Consider the following 23,619-nt stretch of genomic DNA (forward strand, 5'->3'; position numbering starts at 1 on the left):
TATAATTAAAAAGAGGATATATGTTAATATATTTACATAAATAAAATTTAATTATTTAATAAAAATTCATAGCCTTCTATAATTATCACGGTTTTGAGATTGAGATGCTGATGTTAATGTTGAATAAATAAATGGTAAAATTGATGCTAATGCTAGGCAAAGACCTATTACTGGTCGATACCAAACCCAAGCAAAACCAATTACTAGTAAACTAATAGACATTGATACAGACATTGTTAAAGATTCAACTGCAATAATTCCACATAAGAATGTTGAATTCAGAATTACTGTCCTTAATATGTTTGCTAAACATGTTGCTGCTAAAAATAGGACTAACCATCCAAGCCCTCTGAAATAATTAGGAATATTATAATAATAAATTTTAAGATTTCGAGGAATATTGAAAATTATGTTACCTAATACTCCACGTACGCCAGTAATTGTGCACATGTTCTAAATGAAACATCTGATCTACTGATATTTTGTGCTTTCGTTGAAGTAAAATTTCTTCTCCATGTGTTGTAATATATGGCACAATAGTTCCTTTTTGCAACATGCCAACTATGGAATATATATCTCCTCCTTTTCCTGCATAGGAAAATTGTATACGTATGTCACCTACCTATAGACAAATAGGTCAATTATTTAGTATATTGTTTTAAGTTCATAATAGATTCAAAGGTATAGTTGTATACCTCAGGTTCCCATAAATTAGAGCTATGATAGTATAAACCTGAGTGCATTTTAATATCTCTACTTTCGGGTCTTTCATCACTGGTAACTTCTACAAAATCATTAAAATTCTTTTTCAATTCAGTTCCAAGAGTAAATGCACCAATCTTAACTTCATCTGCAATCTGCACTTGGCTTTTAATAGGCATTTCTTTTGGATTATGATGACCAGTTCTAATATAGAAATGATCTGAATCAACAAGTTTATCTTTCCATTCTGTTGTGTAATAATAATGCTTTTCTTCCTCTGTTACTCCTCCAAAGCTAAATTACATAAATGATAAATTATACAAATTTATATATAATGAAAAGAAACATGTTTTATAACATACCTTCTTTCTTCTTCTATCTCAACCCATTGGTACATCTGAACTCTGCGTTTCAGTTTCACACTTGATACAATCACGCCATAATCAGGTTCAGTTAATGGTTCTGATATCTTTAATGGACCTGATAAATGTATCAAACGTCCTTCATATTCAGGTAATAATTTCATCGTATTTGGGAGCACTGCTACATTATGTAAAGCTTCGTCTAAAGAATGTGCTACTTTCACCGCTCTTCCCTATAATATTATGGATATAGTATACTATATAATAAACTACATAATAAATGTAGTTTTAAAATACAAACTTTTCTGTTTAATCAATTCACAAACCTCATTCCAAAATAAAAGACACATGCCAGTTGCAAACATAATAAGTCCAATAATAGCAGTTAACCATGATTCTCTAAATTGCTCTGAAACTGTTATTGGAATATTTATAGGAGGAGGTTGCCTTCCTCCATTTGTTCGATTTTGATGAATGGGTTCAGTATTTGCCCTTTGGGGTTGCCCATTTTGCTATAAAAGATAATTTTTTATAAATTATGTTATGATGACATAAAGTATATGATACATGAAATACTGCATGAAAATATATATGTTATATTAATTAAAAATAAAAGTTAGAAATAAAAGAAAGTAAGCAGTAGTGGTTGTTATGCTTACATTTGTACGATACATTTTAACAGATTACATTATATGGCTGTAAGAACTTCTGACTTATTTATTGTGACTAAATCATCTAAAATAACATTTTATATATAATTTCAGATGAGTGTTAGTTCAAAGTGCGTACATGCAAAGTGCATTTGTCATGAATCGGTCTGTTCAAAATTAGACTGGTGAATATTGCTCAATGGATTTTACGCATTGTACAATGTTACATTTGGATTCGTGTAACTGCATACAAATCGATTTGTTGTAACTGTTCGATGATACCATAAATCACGTGCGTGCGCTCGAAGAATTCTAATGGCATTTAATCTTAATTTATTTAATTGTATACACATATACGCCACTTGATGCCAGCTTAATTCGATAAAATCTTCCCTTCCTTTAACTTCTTATTGTATGATAAGGATAAGATTGTCGCGCCCTCATCGTGTTCGATCTTACAATTTGAGCTAGTGAATGTACAGTTGGTCGGGACTGTCAGTATCGTTTAAGTTGTGAGTTGTGTGCTATGACGTTTTAAATAATAAAGTTATTTGTGACAATAATACATGAATAAAATAAAATTAATATCCAACGTAGACAGTAAGTTTTTAAATTATTGCTTGTTTGAGTATTATAAGAAAGGATTAATGTTTTATAAAATTTGGTTATAATTGTAATATTATTGGCAACAATATTAAAGCAACAATATTGAATGTTAACAAAATTAATATCATAGGAAAATAGTTCTTAGAAATTGATTAAATGTAGAAGAAAATTTTAGTGCCAGTGAAATAGAAAGTTCAAAATTACATATATTTAAAAAGCTAGTGATCATGATTTGAGTGATGACATAGAATGATCAAATCAATTTTGTAAATTGGTAATACATGTGTTTTTTAGATACTCTGAATGAAATATGAATGATATGTGACATAAAAAGATGTTGAAAGGATATTGCACAATATAATTTAAGAAATCAAATCAGAGCAAAGCAGGAAAGAGAAGTATGCTATTAGTATGAAGTGGATAATAATTTCATGTATTTTGTGTGTATTTGGTTGCTTTAAAGAGTTTAGGCCTTCAGAGTCCTTTGTGACTGATTATTTAACAGGACCATGGAAAAATTTTACAGATGTTCAAGTAAATAAATTATATACATAATGACTAATATTAGTAGTAGTTATAATAATAATAAGTAGTAGTTAATAGTAGTAGTTATAGAAATTGATGAATAATTTTGAAAATGTTGCGAATTTTATATGTATTCTTTTTGTTGAATTTTTTCTTTATTTTGAACAGTTGTTACATAATACATTTGCAATAAAAAATTTTTTAAGATTGTCATTATTTTTCAGGTAAACCAGAAAATATTTCCTGTTTCCACATATTCCTATTTTGCAACATTAATTATTGTATTTTTAATAACCGACTTTGTACGATATAAGCCAATTATTATTTTATGTGGCCTTTCTGGAACTATTACATTTCTCTTAATAATACTTGGACAAGATGTTTTAACTATGCAAGTTTTAGAATTCTTTTATGGCTTGTTTTTATCCACGGAAGTAGCATATTACACATATATCTATGCTAAAGTTGACAGAAAACATTATCAGGAAGTAACTAGTCATACAAAAGCAGCAGCTCTAGTTGGTCGTTGTATGGCTGGTATTATTGCACAATTAACAGTATCTTTTGATATATTAAATTATCATCAATTAAATTATCTTACAATTGGAGGTACTTATTTTTGTGCATTTATATAAAATAGAAATGATCATTTTCATATTAATGTGAGATAAAAATAATATGTGTTATATTTTTTTTTTAATAATAATTTAGATATTAGTATATGGCAAAAGATCTTTTATATTTGTAAGCTTTTAAATTAAATTTTTTAATTTAGAAGAGGAATTTGATTGATTTATAAGAAATTTATTTTATTGTAGGTTGTTGTATTTCTAATAACACATATTCTATTAAAAAATTCAATTCATAACATGAAATAATTTTCATCTTTCAGCTGTTACATTTGCAACAATATGGACATTCTTTATACCTTCAGTTGGCCAGTCTATTTACTTTCATAGAAAAAATAAGAATAATTTCTTAACTCATAATGGAACAACTGTATTGCAACAAAATGATATAAATCAAGTTTTACACGGTTCTGAACAATCTGAGTGTTCTTTTTCTAATATTTCACTAATACATAAAGTTAAAGAAGCTTATGTTCTATTATGGAAAGATTTTTTACAAGCATATTTGAATAGTCATGTTGTAAAATGGTCAATATGGTGGTCATTTTCAACTTGTGGATATTTGCAAGTAATTAGTTATATACAATTATTGTGGCAAACTGCTGTAGTCCCTGGAGATAAAATTTACAATGGAGCTGTAGATGCTTTATATACAATTATAGGTGAACAAGTTATTTTGCACAATGTATAACTTAATTGATAAAGTAACATAGTATAATATATATAAATTAATATTTGTGATAGTAATACAATATATTTATTTTTATTAATAGGTACAATCACTGTTTTCTGTATTGGGAAGATACCATTTAATTGGTCTTTAATTGGAGACATAGTAGTGTCATCTATGTCACTTGTGGAAGGTATTTTATTAGTGGTATCTTCATATAGTTGCAGTATTTGGTTGTTATATGCTATGTATATAGTATTTGGAATCATTTATCATACAATGGTTACTGTTGCAAGGTTCAGTTTCATATGAAATTATTTGTTACAAATAAAATAATAGGTCACATATATTTTAATTTTATGTGTATAATTTACAGTTTTGAAGTTGCAAAATGCATATCAGAAGATAGTTATGGTTTAATATTTGGTATAAATACTTTTTTTGCACTACTATTGCAAAGTGTATTAACAGCTATAGTAGTGAATGGAAATTTAAAATTAAATCTGAGGTCTCAGGTAAGATTATTATTTAAATACTATTAGAGCTAATAAAACTCATAAAAATGTGTCGAAAAAATGTTAATAGCTGTTGGTTAAAGAATTATTTACACCGATGTTTTACATTGAAAATGAATATATACCTGCTTATTTTGTTTGTATAATACAGTATAGCAACGCCTATTTAATTGTCGTAGGCTTATACATACAGATTCCTAGAACTAAAAAATAAGAAAAATAATGTTAATCAAATCGGTGAGGTTCTAAAATGATATTGTACATAGTATTGGAACGAACTTTAATTGTATGAATAAGCACGATTGTGCGATATATTGCATTTCACTTATGCTCGATGTTTCTTACATTTAGTTCCTGTCCTGCTTAAGAAACAAGCAAATTCGAAAAATATAGTAGCCTATAATTTCCAGTACACCTATCTTTTTAGACAATTTTGAAAGTCAGATCCGAGAATGTACCAATTAAACAGGCATTAGTGTACTTATTTTATTAATAATTAGTTATTATATTAACTTAAAATGGTTTTTCACCTATTAGTAATTTTAGACTCTATAACTTAGTAATTAAATTTTATTTATTAATGACATTTGATGTGGTGTGACATGTGTGATATATATTTGGTATTAACAATTTGCGATAGTACTTTTATATTGTAATAACGATTTTAAATTAGTACACGATTATTAATAGGATTGTACGTTTCAATGTACATTCAACGTTGGAAAAAATAACTTTTATAGCTGGAATTATTAGAAAGTAAAAATTTTTTAATAATATATAACTATAGATAGTAAAGATGTTACAATATCAGTTCAATTTATTACAAGCACTAAACAATACTTATATATATATAAAATCTTTAATATCTTAATTACATAATAATATTTTATCATACTAATTGCAGAATTAGTTATTTTACTTTTTATTTTCAAGTTATGCAAAATTTTAACTTGTTGAGACTTTCCTAATGTAAATATATTAAAGATACGAGGAATGTGATAAATGATATAAGATATAAAAAATCCATATTTGTGACATCTAACGTTTAATAATTTTTAATTATTTTAAATAAAATATAAGAGCATAAAATGACTAAACAAACTAAAAAAATAACTTGATTTTATCTCTTTTTATGAGTTCTATTAGTTGATTAGATTTCTATTTGACACTGACATTCATATTGATATTGATATTGATATTGATATTGAAATTGAAATGTTTTACATTGTACTTTTTTTCCAGTATTTTGTTTATGGTGGTTATTTTATTGCTATATCAATACTTTACATGATAATCGGCATTTTAAACATCATACGACATTGTAAAGAAGGTGCTGGATTTAAAATATGGGTACAGAATACAGTAATTGAGAATATGAAATAGTCTCCAAAATGACTAGGTTTTAGTTACTGGTGTAGTTTTTAGAAATTGAATTAATGAACATTAATTTGAAAATGGTGATATTAGGTATATACATAGTAATCAAGGATAGTTTATCAAATACATTTTTATTTTTGTTACTATTATTTCATTTTTCGGTTCGATAGCTTTACAAAAGGAACTTGATTGGTTTAGCTCACAGAAAATTAAAATTAAAGCTGAACTAATGTAAAACTATTGCCTATTGCTTTCTTGTCCTATTACACTTGTTTTCTCCTGCTTACTTGCCTTCCCTTTTAACCCTACTAACATCAGCTCTAACCGTTGTCCGCAATTGACTCGCACATCTCTGTCCTCTTCTTCCTTTCTCTATCCAACATCCCTAGCCATCTTGTTCCTTCTTCTGAGCCCTTATTGCTCAAAATCTTTTCAATTTTTACACTTCCTTTTTCAATCTCATTGTACAGCCTTCGAAAGTGTTATATCGGTTCCTCCATTCCCTATATCATACATACTCTGTGTTTGTCATCATATCAATTTCCTAATACTATCTCTGTTTCCTTTAAATTATCATATTTCGCCCTAGATACCGATCAATTTGGCTTCCTTTAATCCTCTTATTAACGAAGTAAGTACTTTGGTATTCCATCTGTTATTAGATCCTTATATCTACTTAAATCTAGAATTTATTATCCTATCGAATCGTTCTTGAAGTTGTACATCCTCATCCCTTTCTCTAAGAACGCATTCTCTCTCGTTTATATTTTTCTGTTTCTTTCTTTTTCTCTCTTAACGATTTCTGTTCCGTACGATATCACATTCTTTACTAAACTGTCAAATAAATTTATTTCCAATAAGTCAAATAAACTCCAATTCCACACATTTACCTTAATGCCAGATTACCTTTCCTTATCAACCCTTTCAACTGTTCTGTATTTTTCTCGCTTTTGCTAAAAATATATGCTAAATATTTAAGATATTGTATTATCTGCTCCAATTCTTTTTCTTTCCATTCCCATTTTCTCTTCTTACTTTTACTGCCTCCTTTTCCGGAAAGAAGAACCTTCGATTTATCGACATTTAATGTTAACTTCTTCCTTTCCTAAATATCTTACTAATCTTTTATCTTATTAATATCAATTAAGTTCCTCAATAAAACGCTATTATGTATTATAGATATAATACGTTTGTGTTGATAAAACATGTAGCATACAGTATTATATTTTTAATAATATGTATTAAGTGTTATGAAACCAGCGTGCTACGAAATCAATTTGTACAACAGGGGACACAAATACCTACGAATTATATAATTTTGCGTAAAATGTAGAAGATATTAGTATTAGTATTAGGGATTCCTATAAAAACAGTGTTCTGAATGTATAATTGTTATATTTGAGAAATATATTAAAGTTCTATTTTTTAACAAACAATCTTTTTACAAAAAGATCTTAATATTCCTCTTCCAATGTTCAATTATTCTGACGCTGTGATCCACACTAATATTACCTTCATTTTTCTTTCGTGTTAAATAAGAGTAATCTTACTTTATCCAAAACGGGTTCTCTACATTTCTACAAACATAAAATAATCCGTTTTAATGCATAAACGTATTGCTCTTTTTTTCACCATTGTTCGAATCATTGCTTACAAATGAAAACGTTTGAAACAAGCATCTCCCTAACTCACGACGAGCACTTGCATTCTTATTGAAATGTTTGAATAATTTCCACCAAACTGTACAGTCTTGTATATTTTGTTTGAACTCCTTACCGATGACATCGTCTATTGTATCATTTCTTATTATGGATACAACGGATTTCATCGATTCGTTTTCAATGATTTTTGAAAACATACAGGGGTAATTGCTGCAATCGCTTATATGCGAGTGTAATTTATCTAATAACGAAGTTTCTTTCAAACAAATTTGTAATATCTGCATATAAAAATCAATAATTAGTATTTGTAAAAAATGAGACAGAATTTTGAAGATTTTGTATACACATATGTCTTTTTATACCTGTACTTGTATTTATAAATATTTCATCCGTTATAACAAGAATCATATATGTATTTTTATATATGTATGATATATTTCATATTTAATAAAGAATTTATACGATCAGCGATAATGTTACATAAAGTCTTTGTACATCTTATAAAAAGACAATTTTTTAAAATTGAAATATTGGTTTTTTATTATTATTATATGAAGCAAAAATATAAAATAGCTCTTAGCCGAGTAAGAATTACTTTTTGTTTGAAGTTTTTCTTAAAGTAGAATCCACTAACTTTGCAATGATATTTTAATGATTTTTTATTTTAATAAAAACTCTGACTTTTTATTGGTGTACGGAGACTTTTGTCGATGATTTGATTTCATATTTTTACCCAGTTTGGTGAAATCAATACGGGATATACTTCGAACAGACTGGTATTTAATTTATCAAAATATATATCCGTGTTGGTGTTTTGTGCCAGGACCGCATTTGATATTACAGAGGTACGACCGTCGTTTAGCGCTATCATTAATGACTATATCAGTTACATAATATTATGACAAATTATTCAAGCGGTATTTTAAAGGTTATTCGATACATCGAAGATTGACTTACTGTGACAGTATAAAAGAATCATGCTTGCTAATATCGTTATTAACATTGTAAAAATATCTTTGAAGTTTGAAAAATTGACGAAGAAAGGGCAATAATTGTAAATATACACAACCCGATAGAATATCGCTTTTTGATCATAAAAAGTTTTCGCCAAAACCCAGTTGATACAGTTCGATCGTATTTGTGATCCGATTGCACGTATTTGAGTATTCAAATTGAAAGAAACACGTAAGATAACATCGTTAAGTATTTCATATGTAGAATGATAACAGTCGAATCTCTCGTGTCGAACTGAAAATACACATTCGAGCAATTATTAGAGCTATAAAATGTTGATATAGCGATAAGTACTCCTCAATCGTTAAGATAAATATAATATACGTTGCTTATTAGATGCGTAGTATTACTATTTTATCGTGCACCTAAGAAATCTAATTTAGATTAATTTGATCTAGGATTAGTGTTTTAACTTAGAGACGAATGTTCGTTATATATATCGACAAAGCCAGATTTATCGTACATATAATATATATGGAATCAGAAGAGCAAAAAGCAATGGTATTAATTCAAAGATAATTTAAAGCGTATGAAATAGAAAAATTTATCGAATTAATTCAACTAAAATGTGATATGAATGTCTGTAGTCTTTCGTTATTTGTTAACTATGTTTATAGATATTCATCGTTATCGTGCTTTTATCAATTCTTGTCGTTTTTATTTTTATTATATTTATATGTATACTTGTCTTCATTATAGCAGAGAAATGGTCAGAGAATAGGCAAATAACGTTTGTAATCTAAGCTTTAAGGCTCATTGTAGTTGCATGATAGGTATCGTCGAAGAATACGAGGTTTTATTATATTAATTTTTGGATTGCATCGAGTACAGTGGATTCACAAGCTTTTGCAGCCTGTTGCGTCAAGCATAAACCTATTTCTTGAAGACGAGATAATTCTGCTCGTTCGTTCGCTAGAGAATATTCTTCTAAATTGTCAGGAGGTCTTCCCGCCACTGTTAAACGCAATCGATTAAGCTCGGTTTCTTCTTCTGGATTTAAAGTTTCTAGAAAATTGATTTATTACATATAATTTAAGATTTTCTTTTTTAATGCTTCCAATTAAAAAAGAATCAGTTTAATTTCCCTTTTACGTAAAATTTTTCTACCGCTGGATATCGTTATGTACGATTAAAATTAAAAACTAATACGACGAAAATATCATTAAAATTGTTATCAAACTTGAAAAGTGCAGTTATAGATTGGATTAGAATCTTTCGAATGAAATTTTTCTAAATTGTTTTGTCTGTTATAGCTATCGTAAAATTATTTATTATTATACGTATCAGGTATTTTTAGTACTATCGATATTATCATTACTTGCTACTGTCGTCGCTATGATATTGTTATTTTTTATCAATATTTATTCTGATGTTATTTATTTGCCTTTAGTTTCAAGTTCCGTAATCTTTTTTGACAAGTTCCTTCGAATGGCTTGTATTTTCTTGGCAGCTCGTCTCCTTTTCTTTACGTCCTCGTCACGATCCTCCACCTTTTTCTTTCTTAAATTCTTTTCTGTTGTTCCCGAGCCTCGGAAACTCCTATTTCTTTTCGAAAATCTTTTTTCTCTGTTCTTTGCCTTCGATGAGAATAGATATTAAACGAACAAATCACGCGATTTTTACGAATTTATCGATCAACTCACGTGAACGTTCAATCGCATACGAATTAATCTTTTATCTTGAATTTGTTTGTAGCTCTGCCAGAGTTTCCCACAAATTTCGGCCGCACGAAGTAGTTTTAATCTTAATCCGCGATTAGAAAGATTGTGAAACAATGAGACGATTTTTCCAATGTTAAAGTCGTTTTGTCCTCCACCCTGGTTATCAATTATAACGAACGAAATTGTACCAACTTTACAAAATACTTATCGAGATTAATGGTTTTTCGTTGTCATTTAAGTTTTTACTAACTTCAGTGAAAATTTTTTCTTAAAGCTGTTTTTAGATTATAAAAGCTGTTTAAGATACGAATAGATTGAACTAACTATAGGAATGATTTAAAATAATTATTTAAAATTTAAAATAATTAAAAAATTATTCACTTTAACAGAGAAATCAATATTTTTTGTAGCTTAAACTAACGACAGAATCGTTTAATTTAATTAAGCCAATGTTTCAGATTGTAGAAGTAAGATCATCATGAGTCAAATTCGTGTTTTGTAAAATGTTTTCACAGTTAGCGTTTGCTTGAAATTGCCAATAATAACAGATTGTATTAAGCAATTGTATTAAGTAATCGTATTAAGTAATTGTATTAAGCAATTGTATGCAATGAATCATAGTGTGTGCAAAATGTCAAGGTAAATGTCATTTCCTTGTCGATGTATACAGAATTGGCAACATAAATTTAATGTGCTGGAACATTAAACATTCACGGCATTGTGTCAAAGTATGAATTTTGTCTCTTGTTTGAATTTACCTCTGGTAAACTTTTGATTTATTCAGAGTATGTGCCAACGAAAATCGCTAAACAAGAATCTAAGAATAGGAAACTGATACATTTAATCTTTCATGTTTTATGTATTTGCGTTCTTAGCTATTGTAACAGACAAGAGTTAAAAGAAAAACACCTTGGGTTATTAAAAATTACAATGGACAGAAGCGAAAAGAAAAGCGATATACAATTCTGACAATTATGCATTCTCAGTAATCGGTTTAAAGATGCAAACATATTCGCAATGCAGATAATATGGAAACGTATATGCAAAGTAAAGTATTCGTTGTAATATTTAACGAGCGAAACGAATTTCTTTCCAGATCCTAGCCTTTTAATCGTGTTTATAAAGATCTGAATTTGCATTACAAACTTTTGAAGTCTATTTATAAATTACGAGTACGAATCTTGAATTATAAGCTTTTACCAACTCGATGAACGTGCAATCCCAGTCTGTTCCGTCGTATTGGCACTGTATCGTTGCTTTCTCAACATCTTCAGAAATCTCAGTGTATTTCACACAATAAGTAAGTATCCAACTTCGAGGTATGCTAATCACAGGCAACGTTCTCCAAACTTTCGCTGTGATATCTTCCAACATCTTCAACGAGGTACTATCGCTGAAGGTAGGTACTTCCGTGATCGATGAATCCATATTCGGAAATTCTATCGTTCTATTTTCATGACGCTGAAGCAAGATATCACGTTTTAACAAGCTTCTCGATTTTATTACACTTTGATGGTTGTAGTATGTAAAGTAGATCAACTTGTGATTTCTTCGGATGCTTGTTGCTTTTGATGGATTTGGCTAACGCAAATGTACAGATGACGACACATCCGATTGCTATTACGTGTCTTAGCATGGAACGGTAAGGTTTTTGTAAAACGATTTTCCTCGAACGTGACTTCGACAGATCATCGTAATAATACAATTTTTCTCACGATTAAATTTCATTTGTTAAATTCTCTATATCGTGATTGAAATATCGCTGTTCACGCTAAATCATTAAAATATTCGAGAAATTATTTCGATTTTCAAATACCACATCGAATTATTATTCTGCTATTACACAAGAATCTTTTACATCGTTTTTAATTCAGCTTTTCTAACATCATATCGCTGTAATGAGTTATTTGTTTTTAAATGGTCTCTAACTGAGCTGCGAAGCTTTACACGTGACACGAGCCTCTCGAATTTAGCTAATTATCGATAATAATTTGGACAGTGTTAAGTTATCTTAATAGCTTTATCGTAATAAAAATCGACATAGGTAAGACCATGAAAAAAGGACTCTGTACAGGGAGGAAACCATAGACCACAGAAATTACCATCCTATCGATTTATGATTGCATTAAGATAATCTCTATTGCTGCTTCCGGCGTAATTCATAGGCTATTAATTGGCCAGCAATTTAGAGCCTACAAATAAAAAAAGATGACAAGATTGTAAGAAAATTGGAGGAATTGCTTCCTTTAATTATTTACTTTATGATTGCTTATTCGATTCGGACTAAAATGCTACTTATACATATGTGCTAAATATATATTATATCGCTCCTGCTTAAATTCTGATATATTGGGTTGGCAACTAATTACCACCTAATGACAAAACACGCAATTGCAATTAGATTTTGGTTTGTCGTATCGTAACGCTGCCAGCGTGCGGATCTGGACCAACGTATATTGTACTTATACTTATTTAAATATATTTCTATTACACGTTCATTCACGCGTTGTTCTAGCGAATAATCTCAACACGGTTCAAGCTGCTTATAGAGCAACTAAAATTTTTTTGTTAGCGTTAGTGTTAGTGCTTAGTGTTAGTATTAGTGTTAGTGTTAGTGCTTGGTACTTAGTGCTTGGTACTTAGTGCTTAGTGTTAGTGCTTGGTACTTAGTGCTCAGTACTTAGTACTTAGCGCTTGGTACTTGGTGCTTTGTACTTTAGTACTTTATACTTTGTACTTTGTGCTTAGTTGCCAACTCAATATCTTGTCCTAAATTTTTCTCAAATGGGCCATTAAGTGATTTTCTTTCAAACCATCGAAGCAATCTCGATCAAATTTCCATTGAGTTGCCAAAACGGTAAGAACAGTTATATGAAATTACTCGGAATTGATGATAAAATAAATTATATTTTCAGAACTGAAGATAAAATGCTCTTTTTGAGCTTTTTTTCGAGATCAAGAGTTCGCTTAAATAAAAAAGAAAGTAAATTTAGCACCACGTAATTTCATCTACACAAGATAAATTGTTTCGCAATCCTTCGTTTGCTTTTGAAGCATTTCACTGGAACTGTCATTTAAAAAAAGGAAAATCAACTTGTGTATTTGCATACATGATAAATGAGTATATCATAATGATGAAGTGCAATAAAATAATCGTCTGTGAATGGAATATTGATGGAATTTTCAATGTCGTATAAATTGACGTCTATTTTTGTTCTCCGTCTGTATTCAATATTAATGTAAATGCATAATTGACAATATGATCAGTGATTCCGATGCAGTAAATTGCATTGCGACTACAATGATTAACATAAATAACTCTATGACTTTAATTACTTTATCAATATTCTACGAATATTCTATAAATAAATATTGCAGAAAATATTATAAATGAATAAAAGGCACACATTCTATCATCAAGGTTACAAAAAACCCAATATTTTACCAGATATCTTACCTTCTCAGTTTTTTAAGATCGCTCCATACCCATGATTCACTGTTATCTTCATAATTCATCGTCGTATTTGCAAAATTAACATAGACTTCCTCGATTTTCGTCGAAAGGTTCAGAGCAACGAAAATTACGAATAATTGCGGAGATCCATGTGTGGAAATTAATGGTGTCGTTGATAAGCGGAAGTTTCCGGGAACATCGCGGCCATCGACCGTACAAAATCAATATGTTAACAAAAAGAAGATTGTCGCGAAAAAAGTGGATAATCGTTAACTTCGCTGGGATTTCCCTGCGTCCTACGCGTCTTTTACCGCCCACCTCTCCGTATAAGGTATAAATGCATACGAAAGAGAAAACTGAAGCTGCGTCTTCGTCGAGGATTAGTCTTGAGAACGTCCAGTTTCGTGCCAACAGATTATCCTAATATATCGTAGCGAGAATACTTGCCTTTTTCATTAGCACCAACAATCCGTAACGTAACACTAGCGAGTGAATGTAGCTCCAATCAATTTTAGTTAAAAAAAAAAAGAAAAGAAAAAAGAAAGATAGGAAAGAAGACTAAAGTCGTTGAAGAACCTTTTGACCATCGTGAAAGATGTTGGTGAGAAATTTACAGGTAAGTCGTTGTCATATACGATGATTTGTATCTTGTGGAGTAATGTAGATGTTGGATATGTAGATTTGCGTTTTGTGTTTGTAATATATTATGAAACTATTCGTATGCTTGTTACAGAACATTTTTATAGAGTAATATAAGTTGCTTTTTAGGGGACTATGGTACAAGTTCTAGTTTCAATAATAAATTATACGATATATAATAAAATTTGTATTTTATGCCTTTTTATAATGGAACCTTATGAAAGAGCGTAAATTGTAATATGTAGGTGTATAAGCATACATGAAATGTACTTCATATGGAAAAAAATATTCGCGTTTCGAGTTCTTACAAAACGTTCTTATGTTCGGTATAAGAGAATTTAAAATCAACTAAATCGTTTAAAATAAAAATATTTCGGTTTACTTATTTATTCAGTGTCTTAACAACTAATTAATTTACTTAATACTTTGATATTTAACAGTCAAACCGTTAATTTGGGTATTTCATACTTTAATAAAATATACTTACGCGTAAATTCCATTTTGCAAATTTCACGTATTTATTAGGTATAAGGAACTCTAGAGTGGTTGAAAGTTTAATTAAATGATTTGATATCTCTTATCGTCTTTGACAGTCCCCAAAGTGTAATAACCGTGCCTATGTATATCTGAATTTTCGTAGCTATGGGCTTTGTATCATCAAATAACATAGACACTACGATAAAACGTATTGATTCTTCTGACATATGAGAAGGGAATTTAAAACAATCATAAGCCATAGATAGCATAAGTCGTAATATTGTCATTTCTCTCGTCAAACTTTTCCAGACAGTTCAAATATTAAAGATATTACTTACTATCTTATTATTAGTCAGAGATCGTAAAACAAATAAAATGTAATAACATAACTCTCACCTCTGAATATCTAGACACTCGTTCTTCTAGAGATAGAAGAAACAACATTAAAAATATTGCGGACATAAAAGAAATATCATATATTCAATATATAATGATATTTTCATAGAAATTCTGCTAGTATACCAGGAATCTTTGAAAATTTTTTATTATTTTGAATTTTAAATAATTTTAATTAATTAAATTTTTATCAAGTTTTATTAATCTACTTTCAAATTTTAGATTATACGATACAATTGTACAATTTTAAAGATACCTTACAAAAGTGTCTCGCATAGTGATGCCTTTCGATCGTTGCTGTCACAATAACAACGAGGGCTTTTCATTCTGACGGTCTCTTTATACGTAATCATATTGTATTGTATAATACGATACGGAGCTTCGCTTTTCAGCTTGTTACGGTTAATCAACGGTAAAAGCAATGCGTTGTAAGTAGAGCTGTGGAATTTCCAGGTTCCTCATTAACATCTATACGTAATTAACAACTGGTCGCTCTCAGTTATGACTGAGAAGAGACAGAACAATGGAATGGAATTGTTCTTTCGCAATAACAGATGAAATACAGCGAAGGAAAACATATCTTGTTACTCTTATGTAAGATCAATTAAAGAATCTAATAGCATCTTTTCCTTCCTTGAATAACTACGACGAGTTCGTCTTGATTAAATAAAAAATAAACGGAAAAGATATTCGAACGATATCTAATCGAGATCGAAGTTGGAGTAGTTAAAAATTGTTAATGTTTATATCATAGAAAATTCGAGCTTATACGAGAAGAAAAATATACTACCAGCAATGAAATGATAATAAAAATAGCGAAAATATTAATTAGAAGACATTGAAGAGTTTACAAAGATATATAGAAGATTATTATAATATTCTAAGAATGTAGGAAATGATTCGATTTTTCGAGCGATAAAAGGATCGTAAGAATAACGATTCGAAGAAAATTATATTAATTTGCTCGTAGAAATGCAGAAAGTAATAGGTGTAGAAATGAGTTATTTCCGATAAATTGAATTTCAATTTTACGCAAAAATCGAAAAGAATTCATTTCTATAGTTAATAACTTGATTTCTTTTTCAATTGGAAAGATTCAATCATACAACAGGAGTCAATGTCGCTTAATTATCTCTAATAAATCTTATGACAGATTTATTGATCGCTCTTGTTGTAGCCGTTTAAACGGTCTTGACTTGATTTTCGAGAACTCACCAAGGAACTAACACTCCTTTCGAGTTACTTTCTCTGGCTATTGGCCAACGCTTTGAAAAGGAGCCTGCTTTATTCACTGAATAAATTCTGGAAGAGGGGGAAACGAGGAGAAAATTCCAAAGAACGCTTTCTGAAAACGCAAGGAACTGTGATTCATTTCCAACTCTCGTGCTTTAATCTGATAGGATTAAAAATATTCAATTTGAAGAAACATGAAACACAGACTATAATAAATATAAAGTATGAAAATTACAATGAAATTTTCATTTAATGTAATGAATAGATGCAATTTTTGTATTTTTATGGACATAGTTAAGCAAATAGAATCTAAATAGAAATTTGTTTCATATACCAAATATCAATAATACTTAGGTTGCTCTACTTTAAATATCTCATATATTTTTACATATTATATGCATTTATATGTAATATAAATTATTAAAATCTCAAGGTTTCTAAAAATGCGTGAACATTCGCAGTCTAAGAATAAATTTAGAAAATTGTGAATTAACGTCGTTGAGGTGAAAGAATTAATCTAGCGAAGATCGTTACTCGTAAAATTAGCGTTAATTTGCGATTCTAAGAAGTCAAATAGAACTACATTCCTGATGTCGATCGCCTTAAATGGCGTCGAAGGAGGAAGTTATTACTGGTGAAGATAAAAAGGGTGAACGTTCTTACAGTGAATCTAGTTTTTGCTTCAGCTTGAGTTGATGGAACGACGACATCTTTCTTGTGACACTTGACATCTTTCCTATCTTCTTGTAGTTATAAAATAAATAAATAGCGATTATCTATATCGTTTATATATACGCGCCAATTATTGTATCGTACTTGTTATTATCGTTTCGTAATTGCATTTTTATTTTTAAACGTCTTATGTTTTATTTATACGTATAAAAGTGAGAATATTACTTTGTATTTGGAATATTATTATCTCCTATATCTATACTTTTCTGTTTTATATATTTTTATTGTCTTCGCTCTGTTATTCATTTCTCACTTTTCTATAGAATCTCAAACGTTAAAAAGTTAATTCGAACATTGGATAGACTTCGTGCCAGTGACTGTCGTTGAGAAAAATTATTTAAAATGTAGTATAATTAAATGCAATCAAACAAGTTCAATAACCTTGAGTCACCCGCACAGAGTACCGAGGAAAATGTAATTTGAGGAGCCAAACCTACCAAGCTGGTGTATTATCTCTGGTTTACATACGTTAGCCTCGATTTATATGTTAATTAGAATTACGAGCTTACGGGTTTTGTACGAGTACTCGCAAGTAAACTAATTTATGCCGCAGGTATGACGAAAATATTCTGCAAAGATACTTAGGTATCAGTTTATCAACCCTAACATCCGCTTTCATCGGAACAACTAACTATGTATTGAAAGTGTACGCATAGCTACGCATACATAATGAATTGTATCGACGATTTCCGATTATGACGTAGTTCCCCCACCGACTTCGTATGGGATTTCCTGACAATGAAGTCATTACTATCAGGCATTTCCAATATCGCAGAAGTAACGACCTATCGGCTTTGTGAATGTTGGTTTGCGCTGTTGCGCTGGAAAGGATTCGCGTCCAATGAATAAATGTGACTCCACTCACGAGCAAAACTCGTGGTGGGGAAGTGGTCGAGGAGCCAGTTACTCGCGGGCATCTCGGTGACTCTGCTTTTCCTTCTCCGCACTCAGTTCAGTTTCGTAGCGAGCAACAGTCGGACGTTTTTTCGTATCTAAGCCGATAGTTTACAATTTGAAAATCTAGAAAGCAAGAAGGTGCAGATCAACGAAATGTTTTTCAAACCGGTGAGTGGTGACGCTTCGATGAAGTCTCGATTTAGAATTCAGTAGAAACGACGTAGAGTTAACGTAGATCTTCATTGTCTCAGCCGCATTAAGATTTGATCTTTGTAATGAGAAGCTAGGTTGTCTGTGGAGATCCTATTAGTTTGATGAAAATTGTATCGATGCATCGATTGTTGCATGTATTGACGCTTCAGAAGTTAGTTGTTCCTAAAATGAAATAGTTCTTTTATTTTATATATAATTTAAGTTAAACGATGTTTAAGTAACGAGTTCGTTAGTTATCAGAGATTTTACGTAAATACTTCCTATTAAATCTAGAAGGGTGATATTTTATACATGACTCTTGTTGTCTTCGTAATGAAAAGTTCAACTGTGATAACTTATCTCGTTGTATACACTTTTTGCGCTTTCCATCGTTTCTTTCCATACCTCGTATCGATCCGATATCAAGTCAATAATATTCTATCGTGTGTGCTTCAAATATTCTGTTTCAATCAAATACTTCTATTTCTGTAGGTTTATATATCTTTCAAATTGGTTGTTTACCATTGTAATAACTGCTGTAGTAGGTAAATTGACAACTCGGTTGAGATCACAAGTTGCATTTTATGATTTTTGGGAAAAATTGATTCATGATTTTTCGTAATCGAAAACATTTCCGTCATCGATGATAGTCACCGGTATCCAGACAAAGTTTAATTATTTATAACAATTATTTGTAACTTGTGGAATACTTAAAAATGAATATTTCTTAATTACTTAATTTATTTTAAAAACCTCTTTCACATTTACTGACCACTTTCTTCCATTCAAATAAAAATGAACTAATTTTCCCCAATCACTTGTTTCGTAAAAATTTAAAAAATATGTGTCATTTTTTTGGCATCTGACTAATTTTCTGTAACCTACATATTTTGATTCCCATTAATATTTTCACGCTGTTAAGTTTCTCATATAGAAGTGAAAATGTTCGTTGCTTTGTTTTACGATCAGCCTTCCTCGAACCATGAAGGACAGTCTTTAACTCACATTTTTACTCATTCGTATTACATCAAGGAGGAATCATAATCACAAGAATTTAATTGACTATAACGTTTACAAGGAACGTTGGTACAGTCATTATTGTATTACTTTTTGATTGACGAATTGCGTTAATTCGATTTTAATTTGACTTTGTGTATAGGCTAGGCTGCGGTTGATTACACGCGTGATACGTGCTTTATTTGTTAAGTTGGACACGTATCTGTTCGAAGAATTCACTTGTTATTCGCCGATTGTCTCTGTTGGCATTGTTAGATTTTAAATGTCTTCGTGAATACTGGTACTGTTAAAAATTACGAAAAAATCCAATGTCATTGCGGAGAGAAAGATTTCAGTAAAATAGTGAACTGCTATTGCCTGTGCTATACTGTACAATCGTAGTAAAATTTTACAAGTTACCAGTTACTAGTATCGATAAACAATTTCCGTATAATATTAACAAGTTTGATAATAAAATCTTCTGCTAGTAAATTATACAAGTTATCTGATCATCGCATTTGAGTTTCTAGATTTCATATTTCATATTATTTTTACGCTGTTGAAAAATTTCGTATTATGCGCATCCTGTGGATTTTTGAATCTTTATACTTGCTATGAATTCATAACCATTCGCAGTATCGTAATAAATTATTTCCACTCTTGTTTCTAACATAAGATGAAACATTTTTATAAAAGGATAGACACATAATGAAAAAAAAAAGAATATAGCAAGTCAAATAGAAAATGGCAATAAATATTTAAGTACTGAAACAAGTAAAAGTACTTCGTGGAAATAGGAGAAAATCTTGAAAGGTGTAAAATAGAAATTACACGATGCAATTCTCATAAATCACGGAGCGTTTCGTTCCGAAGAACGTATAATGAAATAGTAAACAGTGGAACGGGATGAAATTGAAGGTTGTCAAACGAGGAACTGGAAAGTCGCAAGAAATTACGTAAATTCTGTATTAGTATTTGCATAAGGCGAAATTAAAGTGGAATAATTCATGCAAGTTTCCCACGTGCCACAAGTAGTATGTTATCAGGAACAAACTGTACAGGCGTGGTTGTGTTTTCTCTTGCTTTCGTCATACGAGGCTCGTCATACTTCAATTTCAACCAAGAAAGCCGGACACTATGATGTCACGGTTTGCTCGTTGCTTTCACTCGCCTCAAAGTTTATCTTGCTTTCGTCCCAGATCGTGTAATTTTCACTAATTTTACCATTACGTTCCGAACCCTTCGAGAAAACATTTCCATATTTATCTTACGTTTTTAACGAAGTTAGCCCTAATCATTAGCAGAATACATTACTTTCTATTTTATACCGTCCTTTAGTAATTCTTTTGAAGACCGATGAATTTTTCGCGGAGGAAGATATCGGCAATGAAAACATTTCTAGAAGAAAACTATAAATTTAAATCATTCCGAATGAGTCAATATTTTGTTGATATTTCTTTAAAAAATGATGACGGTATTTCCAAACATATAATTGACTGATGTCGTAATTTTAAAAATATACTAGCCTTGCTAAAATGGTAGTTGTTTTGTTGATAATATGGTAGACTAGAGTATTTTCATATAATAAAATACAGATTAGGGCAGAGAGATAATAAATGTTAAATTATATGAAATTTTCTGTAAAATTGATGTCAAATATATTTTTATATATGCATGAATATAATTTTAATAATGGATTGAAAGATTAATAATAGATAAGTAAAATATTAGTATCAGTTTATTCTATAGCAAGTAGTACAAATTTAATTCAAACGTTGTCCAATTGTGAACTATTTTTAACATAAGATAATCTAACATAACAAACTATTTTAACATAAATTTATTCCTTCACAAAAGAAATTAAAAAATTTCAAACTTGTATTTTAACGAACAATGAGATACTGTCATAATCTACGATTATCATCGTGGGCACAAAACCAGTTCTGCCCTAAATAAGTGTATCTGATACCACTAAAATTGCAAAGCAAGTTATTGTGATTAAATAGAGCGTGACTCCTACACGAAACTCTTCCCCTGCTTGACATAAAAGTGTCGTAGATATGGATGACGTGTGTGACGATTTATTTGTTGACCTTACGATCGTGATCTCAGAACTTGTATAAATTACGATTAGAGGTCACGGCTACCGAAATGTGAAGAGGTTGCGAAACGTCTAGCTGCTGGATTGAAAATACTTTCCTCATTTTATTTGTTTTCTTTAATGTTTATAATTGTGCGACTATAGAGGCTAGTAACAACGATGACACAATGATAAAATGGAAATGCCGTTCACTCGGAGTTTTATAATGATACAGGAAATTACTCGAACGTCCGTAGACGTTTCCGAAGGGTGCAATTTAACTTTGCGTAAGCTACGCATGTATTTCGTTTCAATTTCCTAGTTTCTGGTCTTTCGTATTTTCCTTTACGTTCTTTGTTTTATTTCACCATAATTATATAATTGTATATTCGATTTTTTACTTCTTGCTTTCAACTTAAAATATACAAACGCCCCAGCGTCCATTCATACTCTTTCCATAAAAAGCTGCAAGTGTACCGTGCTCATCAAACAAATCCTAACAAATAAATAGTAATATCTATTCCAAACTGCTTTATACCTAAATTCCCCTTATTATACTTTAAATACTTCATATTTTCTTATTATCAATAATTCAACTCCTTTGAAGGAGAGACTCTTCAGAGACTTTTAGAATGTTATTTTCTCAACAATCATTCTTTCTTTCAGGCAATGTCGGTGTTACCAGTTCTATTGCTGGTAACTTACGTATCAGCACAATGTCTCACCGGAAACGACAGTCCTCCGACGATGAGCGTTGGCTCGAAGAAAGGTGTGATCAATTCGAGATTCGAATTCGCTCTCGATACTCTTAAGAAGATGTCTTTGATCGAATCACGCGATAACATCTTCTACAGTCCGCATAGTCTTCACCAGGCTCTGACCTTGGCGTACTTCGGTGCTCGAGGCACCACCGAGGACTCCTTAAAAAAAGCCTTGCACCTACCTAACGATCTGTCCAAGGTCGATGTGCAACGATATTACGCTTACGAGAATTCCCTCAAAAATCAAGGTGACCAAGAGGTGAGGATTTAACTGGAACTGTTGCATAATTTATCGTTTGTGTTTGCAAGTATTTCAAGGCGAGCCACATAATCGTAACATCAATAAATTCTACTTTTTAAAATTATAATTATGAAAGCAAACTACAAGGATTTGTCCAATACTCTTTCTCGTCTTGAAAGTTTACTTGAAATCACCTTTTTTTATTACTAAGTTTGACTATTTAAATATTATTTTGATATATTTTTTTGTACTTTAACAAAACACTATGTATGCCTTTTGTTGTTACCTACTGTTACACAGTAATGTTACGTAATTTTTAGGTATTGTTTCACTTCTTAACGGATTAGACTTGGCAGTCTGTATAGTTAGATACTTTGAGGTAGTTGAACTTATTGAAATTCAAGTAGGAAGCGTTTTGACCTCAGAGCTCTATAGAATTTCTTAATCAAAAGTTATGAATGTAACGCGTGAGTAATATTTGTTTCCTCGACGTGGATGGATGAGATAAAGTAAACAATTTTATTTGATCAGTTATATAATTCTTGCCTTTGTTCGTGACGAGTTGGTGCGACTATAATGTTCGGCTAAAGAATATCTTTTTTTACATTACTTGAAATTTTTCTATTTTTTAGTAGCTAGATAATTTTGTAAAAGTTATGTCTGGAAATAATGAAATTTATGACGATCGCAAGTAAATAATAGTTTCTGCGCTACTGCTAATGAATTTTGATGCAGTAATAATTAATATAATACTTAATATTATCGTAAAATAGGCAAGGGGTATAAATAGGAAATGTAATCCCAAAATACCAGAATTTTTTTATAGCATTAAAATTATAGCATTGAAGTATTTAGAGAATGAATCATTAAATTAGTTTTCTTCCTCTATTCAGAATTCATCACGAGGTTACGAGTATAACTCAGCGAATCGATTATGGATATCGAGCACGAGAAAGGTACGAGATTGTATGTTGGACTTATTTGGAGACCAACTGGAAAAGACTGATTTTCATACTAATCCAAACGCGGTTCGTGATCACATTAATCAATGGGTGAGCAACATGACCAAAGGACATATCCGCGATCTTCTTCCTGTTAACAGTATTGGAGCAGATACTGATTTGGTCCTGGCTAACGCAGTATATTTCA

The 23,619-nt window shown here is 30.5% G+C and overlaps 2 protein-coding genes and 2 long non-coding RNA genes across 6 annotated transcripts in view; 2 read left to right on the plus strand and 2 right to left on the minus strand.

The window, feature by feature from the left end:
- The window catches only part of LOC100744174 (transmembrane protein 43 homolog), a 24,831-nt gene continuing 1,212 nt past the window's right edge, over positions 1–23,619 (minus strand). Inside the window, exons 1-6 of one of the 3 annotated variants that reach the window (XM_033320034.1) lie at positions 1,724–2,073; positions 1,391–1,576; positions 1,065–1,297; positions 696–996; positions 417–622; positions 1–349 (exon numbers count right to left, since the gene is read on the minus strand). In XM_033320034.1, coding sequence (XP_033175925.1) covers positions 67–349; positions 417–622; positions 696–996; positions 1,065–1,297; positions 1,391–1,576; positions 1,724–1,738 — 1,224 coding nt within the window. In that variant the 5' untranslated portion in view covers positions 1,739–2,073 and the 3' untranslated portion in view covers positions 1–66. Of the gene's footprint in view, positions 350–416; positions 623–695; positions 997–1,064; positions 1,298–1,390; positions 1,577–1,723; positions 2,074–23,619 lie in introns of those variants that run through there. The other 2 variants (XM_024366610.2, XM_033320033.1) reach the window with 2 other exon arrangements.
- LOC100747803 (thiamine transporter 1) lies at positions 2,175–6,201 on the plus strand. The gene is made up of 7 exons (XM_003488343.4): positions 2,175–2,314; positions 2,615–2,854; positions 3,070–3,454; positions 3,738–4,136; positions 4,248–4,440; positions 4,521–4,659; positions 5,902–6,201. Exons 2-7 carry the CDS (start codon positions 2,732–2,734, stop codon positions 6,040–6,042), a joined length of 1,380 nt encoding a protein of 459 aa, XP_003488391.1. The 5' UTR covers positions 2,175–2,314; positions 2,615–2,731; the 3' UTR covers positions 6,043–6,201.
- Positions 6,304–7,428, minus strand: LOC112212593. The gene is made up of 2 exons (XR_002946421.2): positions 6,858–7,428; positions 6,304–6,641 (listed from the first exon to the last, which is right to left on the minus strand). It is a non-coding gene; the product is annotated as an uncharacterized LOC112212593 (long non-coding RNA).
- Positions 7,439–23,619, plus strand: part of LOC117151483 — a 20,655-nt gene continuing 4,474 nt past the window's right edge. Inside the window, exons 1-4 of the long non-coding RNA XR_004461459.1 lie at positions 7,439–7,451; positions 19,381–19,384; positions 19,734–19,743; positions 22,100–22,102. This is a non-coding gene — a long non-coding RNA (uncharacterized LOC117151483). The remainder of the gene's footprint in view (positions 7,452–19,380; positions 19,385–19,733; positions 19,744–22,099; positions 22,103–23,619) is intronic.

The sequence above is a fragment of the Bombus impatiens genome, unplaced genomic scaffold, assembly GCF_000188095.3.
Source record: "Bombus impatiens unplaced genomic scaffold, BIMP_2.2 scf_0225, whole genome shotgun sequence".
Lineage (NCBI taxonomy): Eukaryota > Metazoa > Arthropoda > Insecta > Hymenoptera > Apidae > Bombus > Bombus impatiens.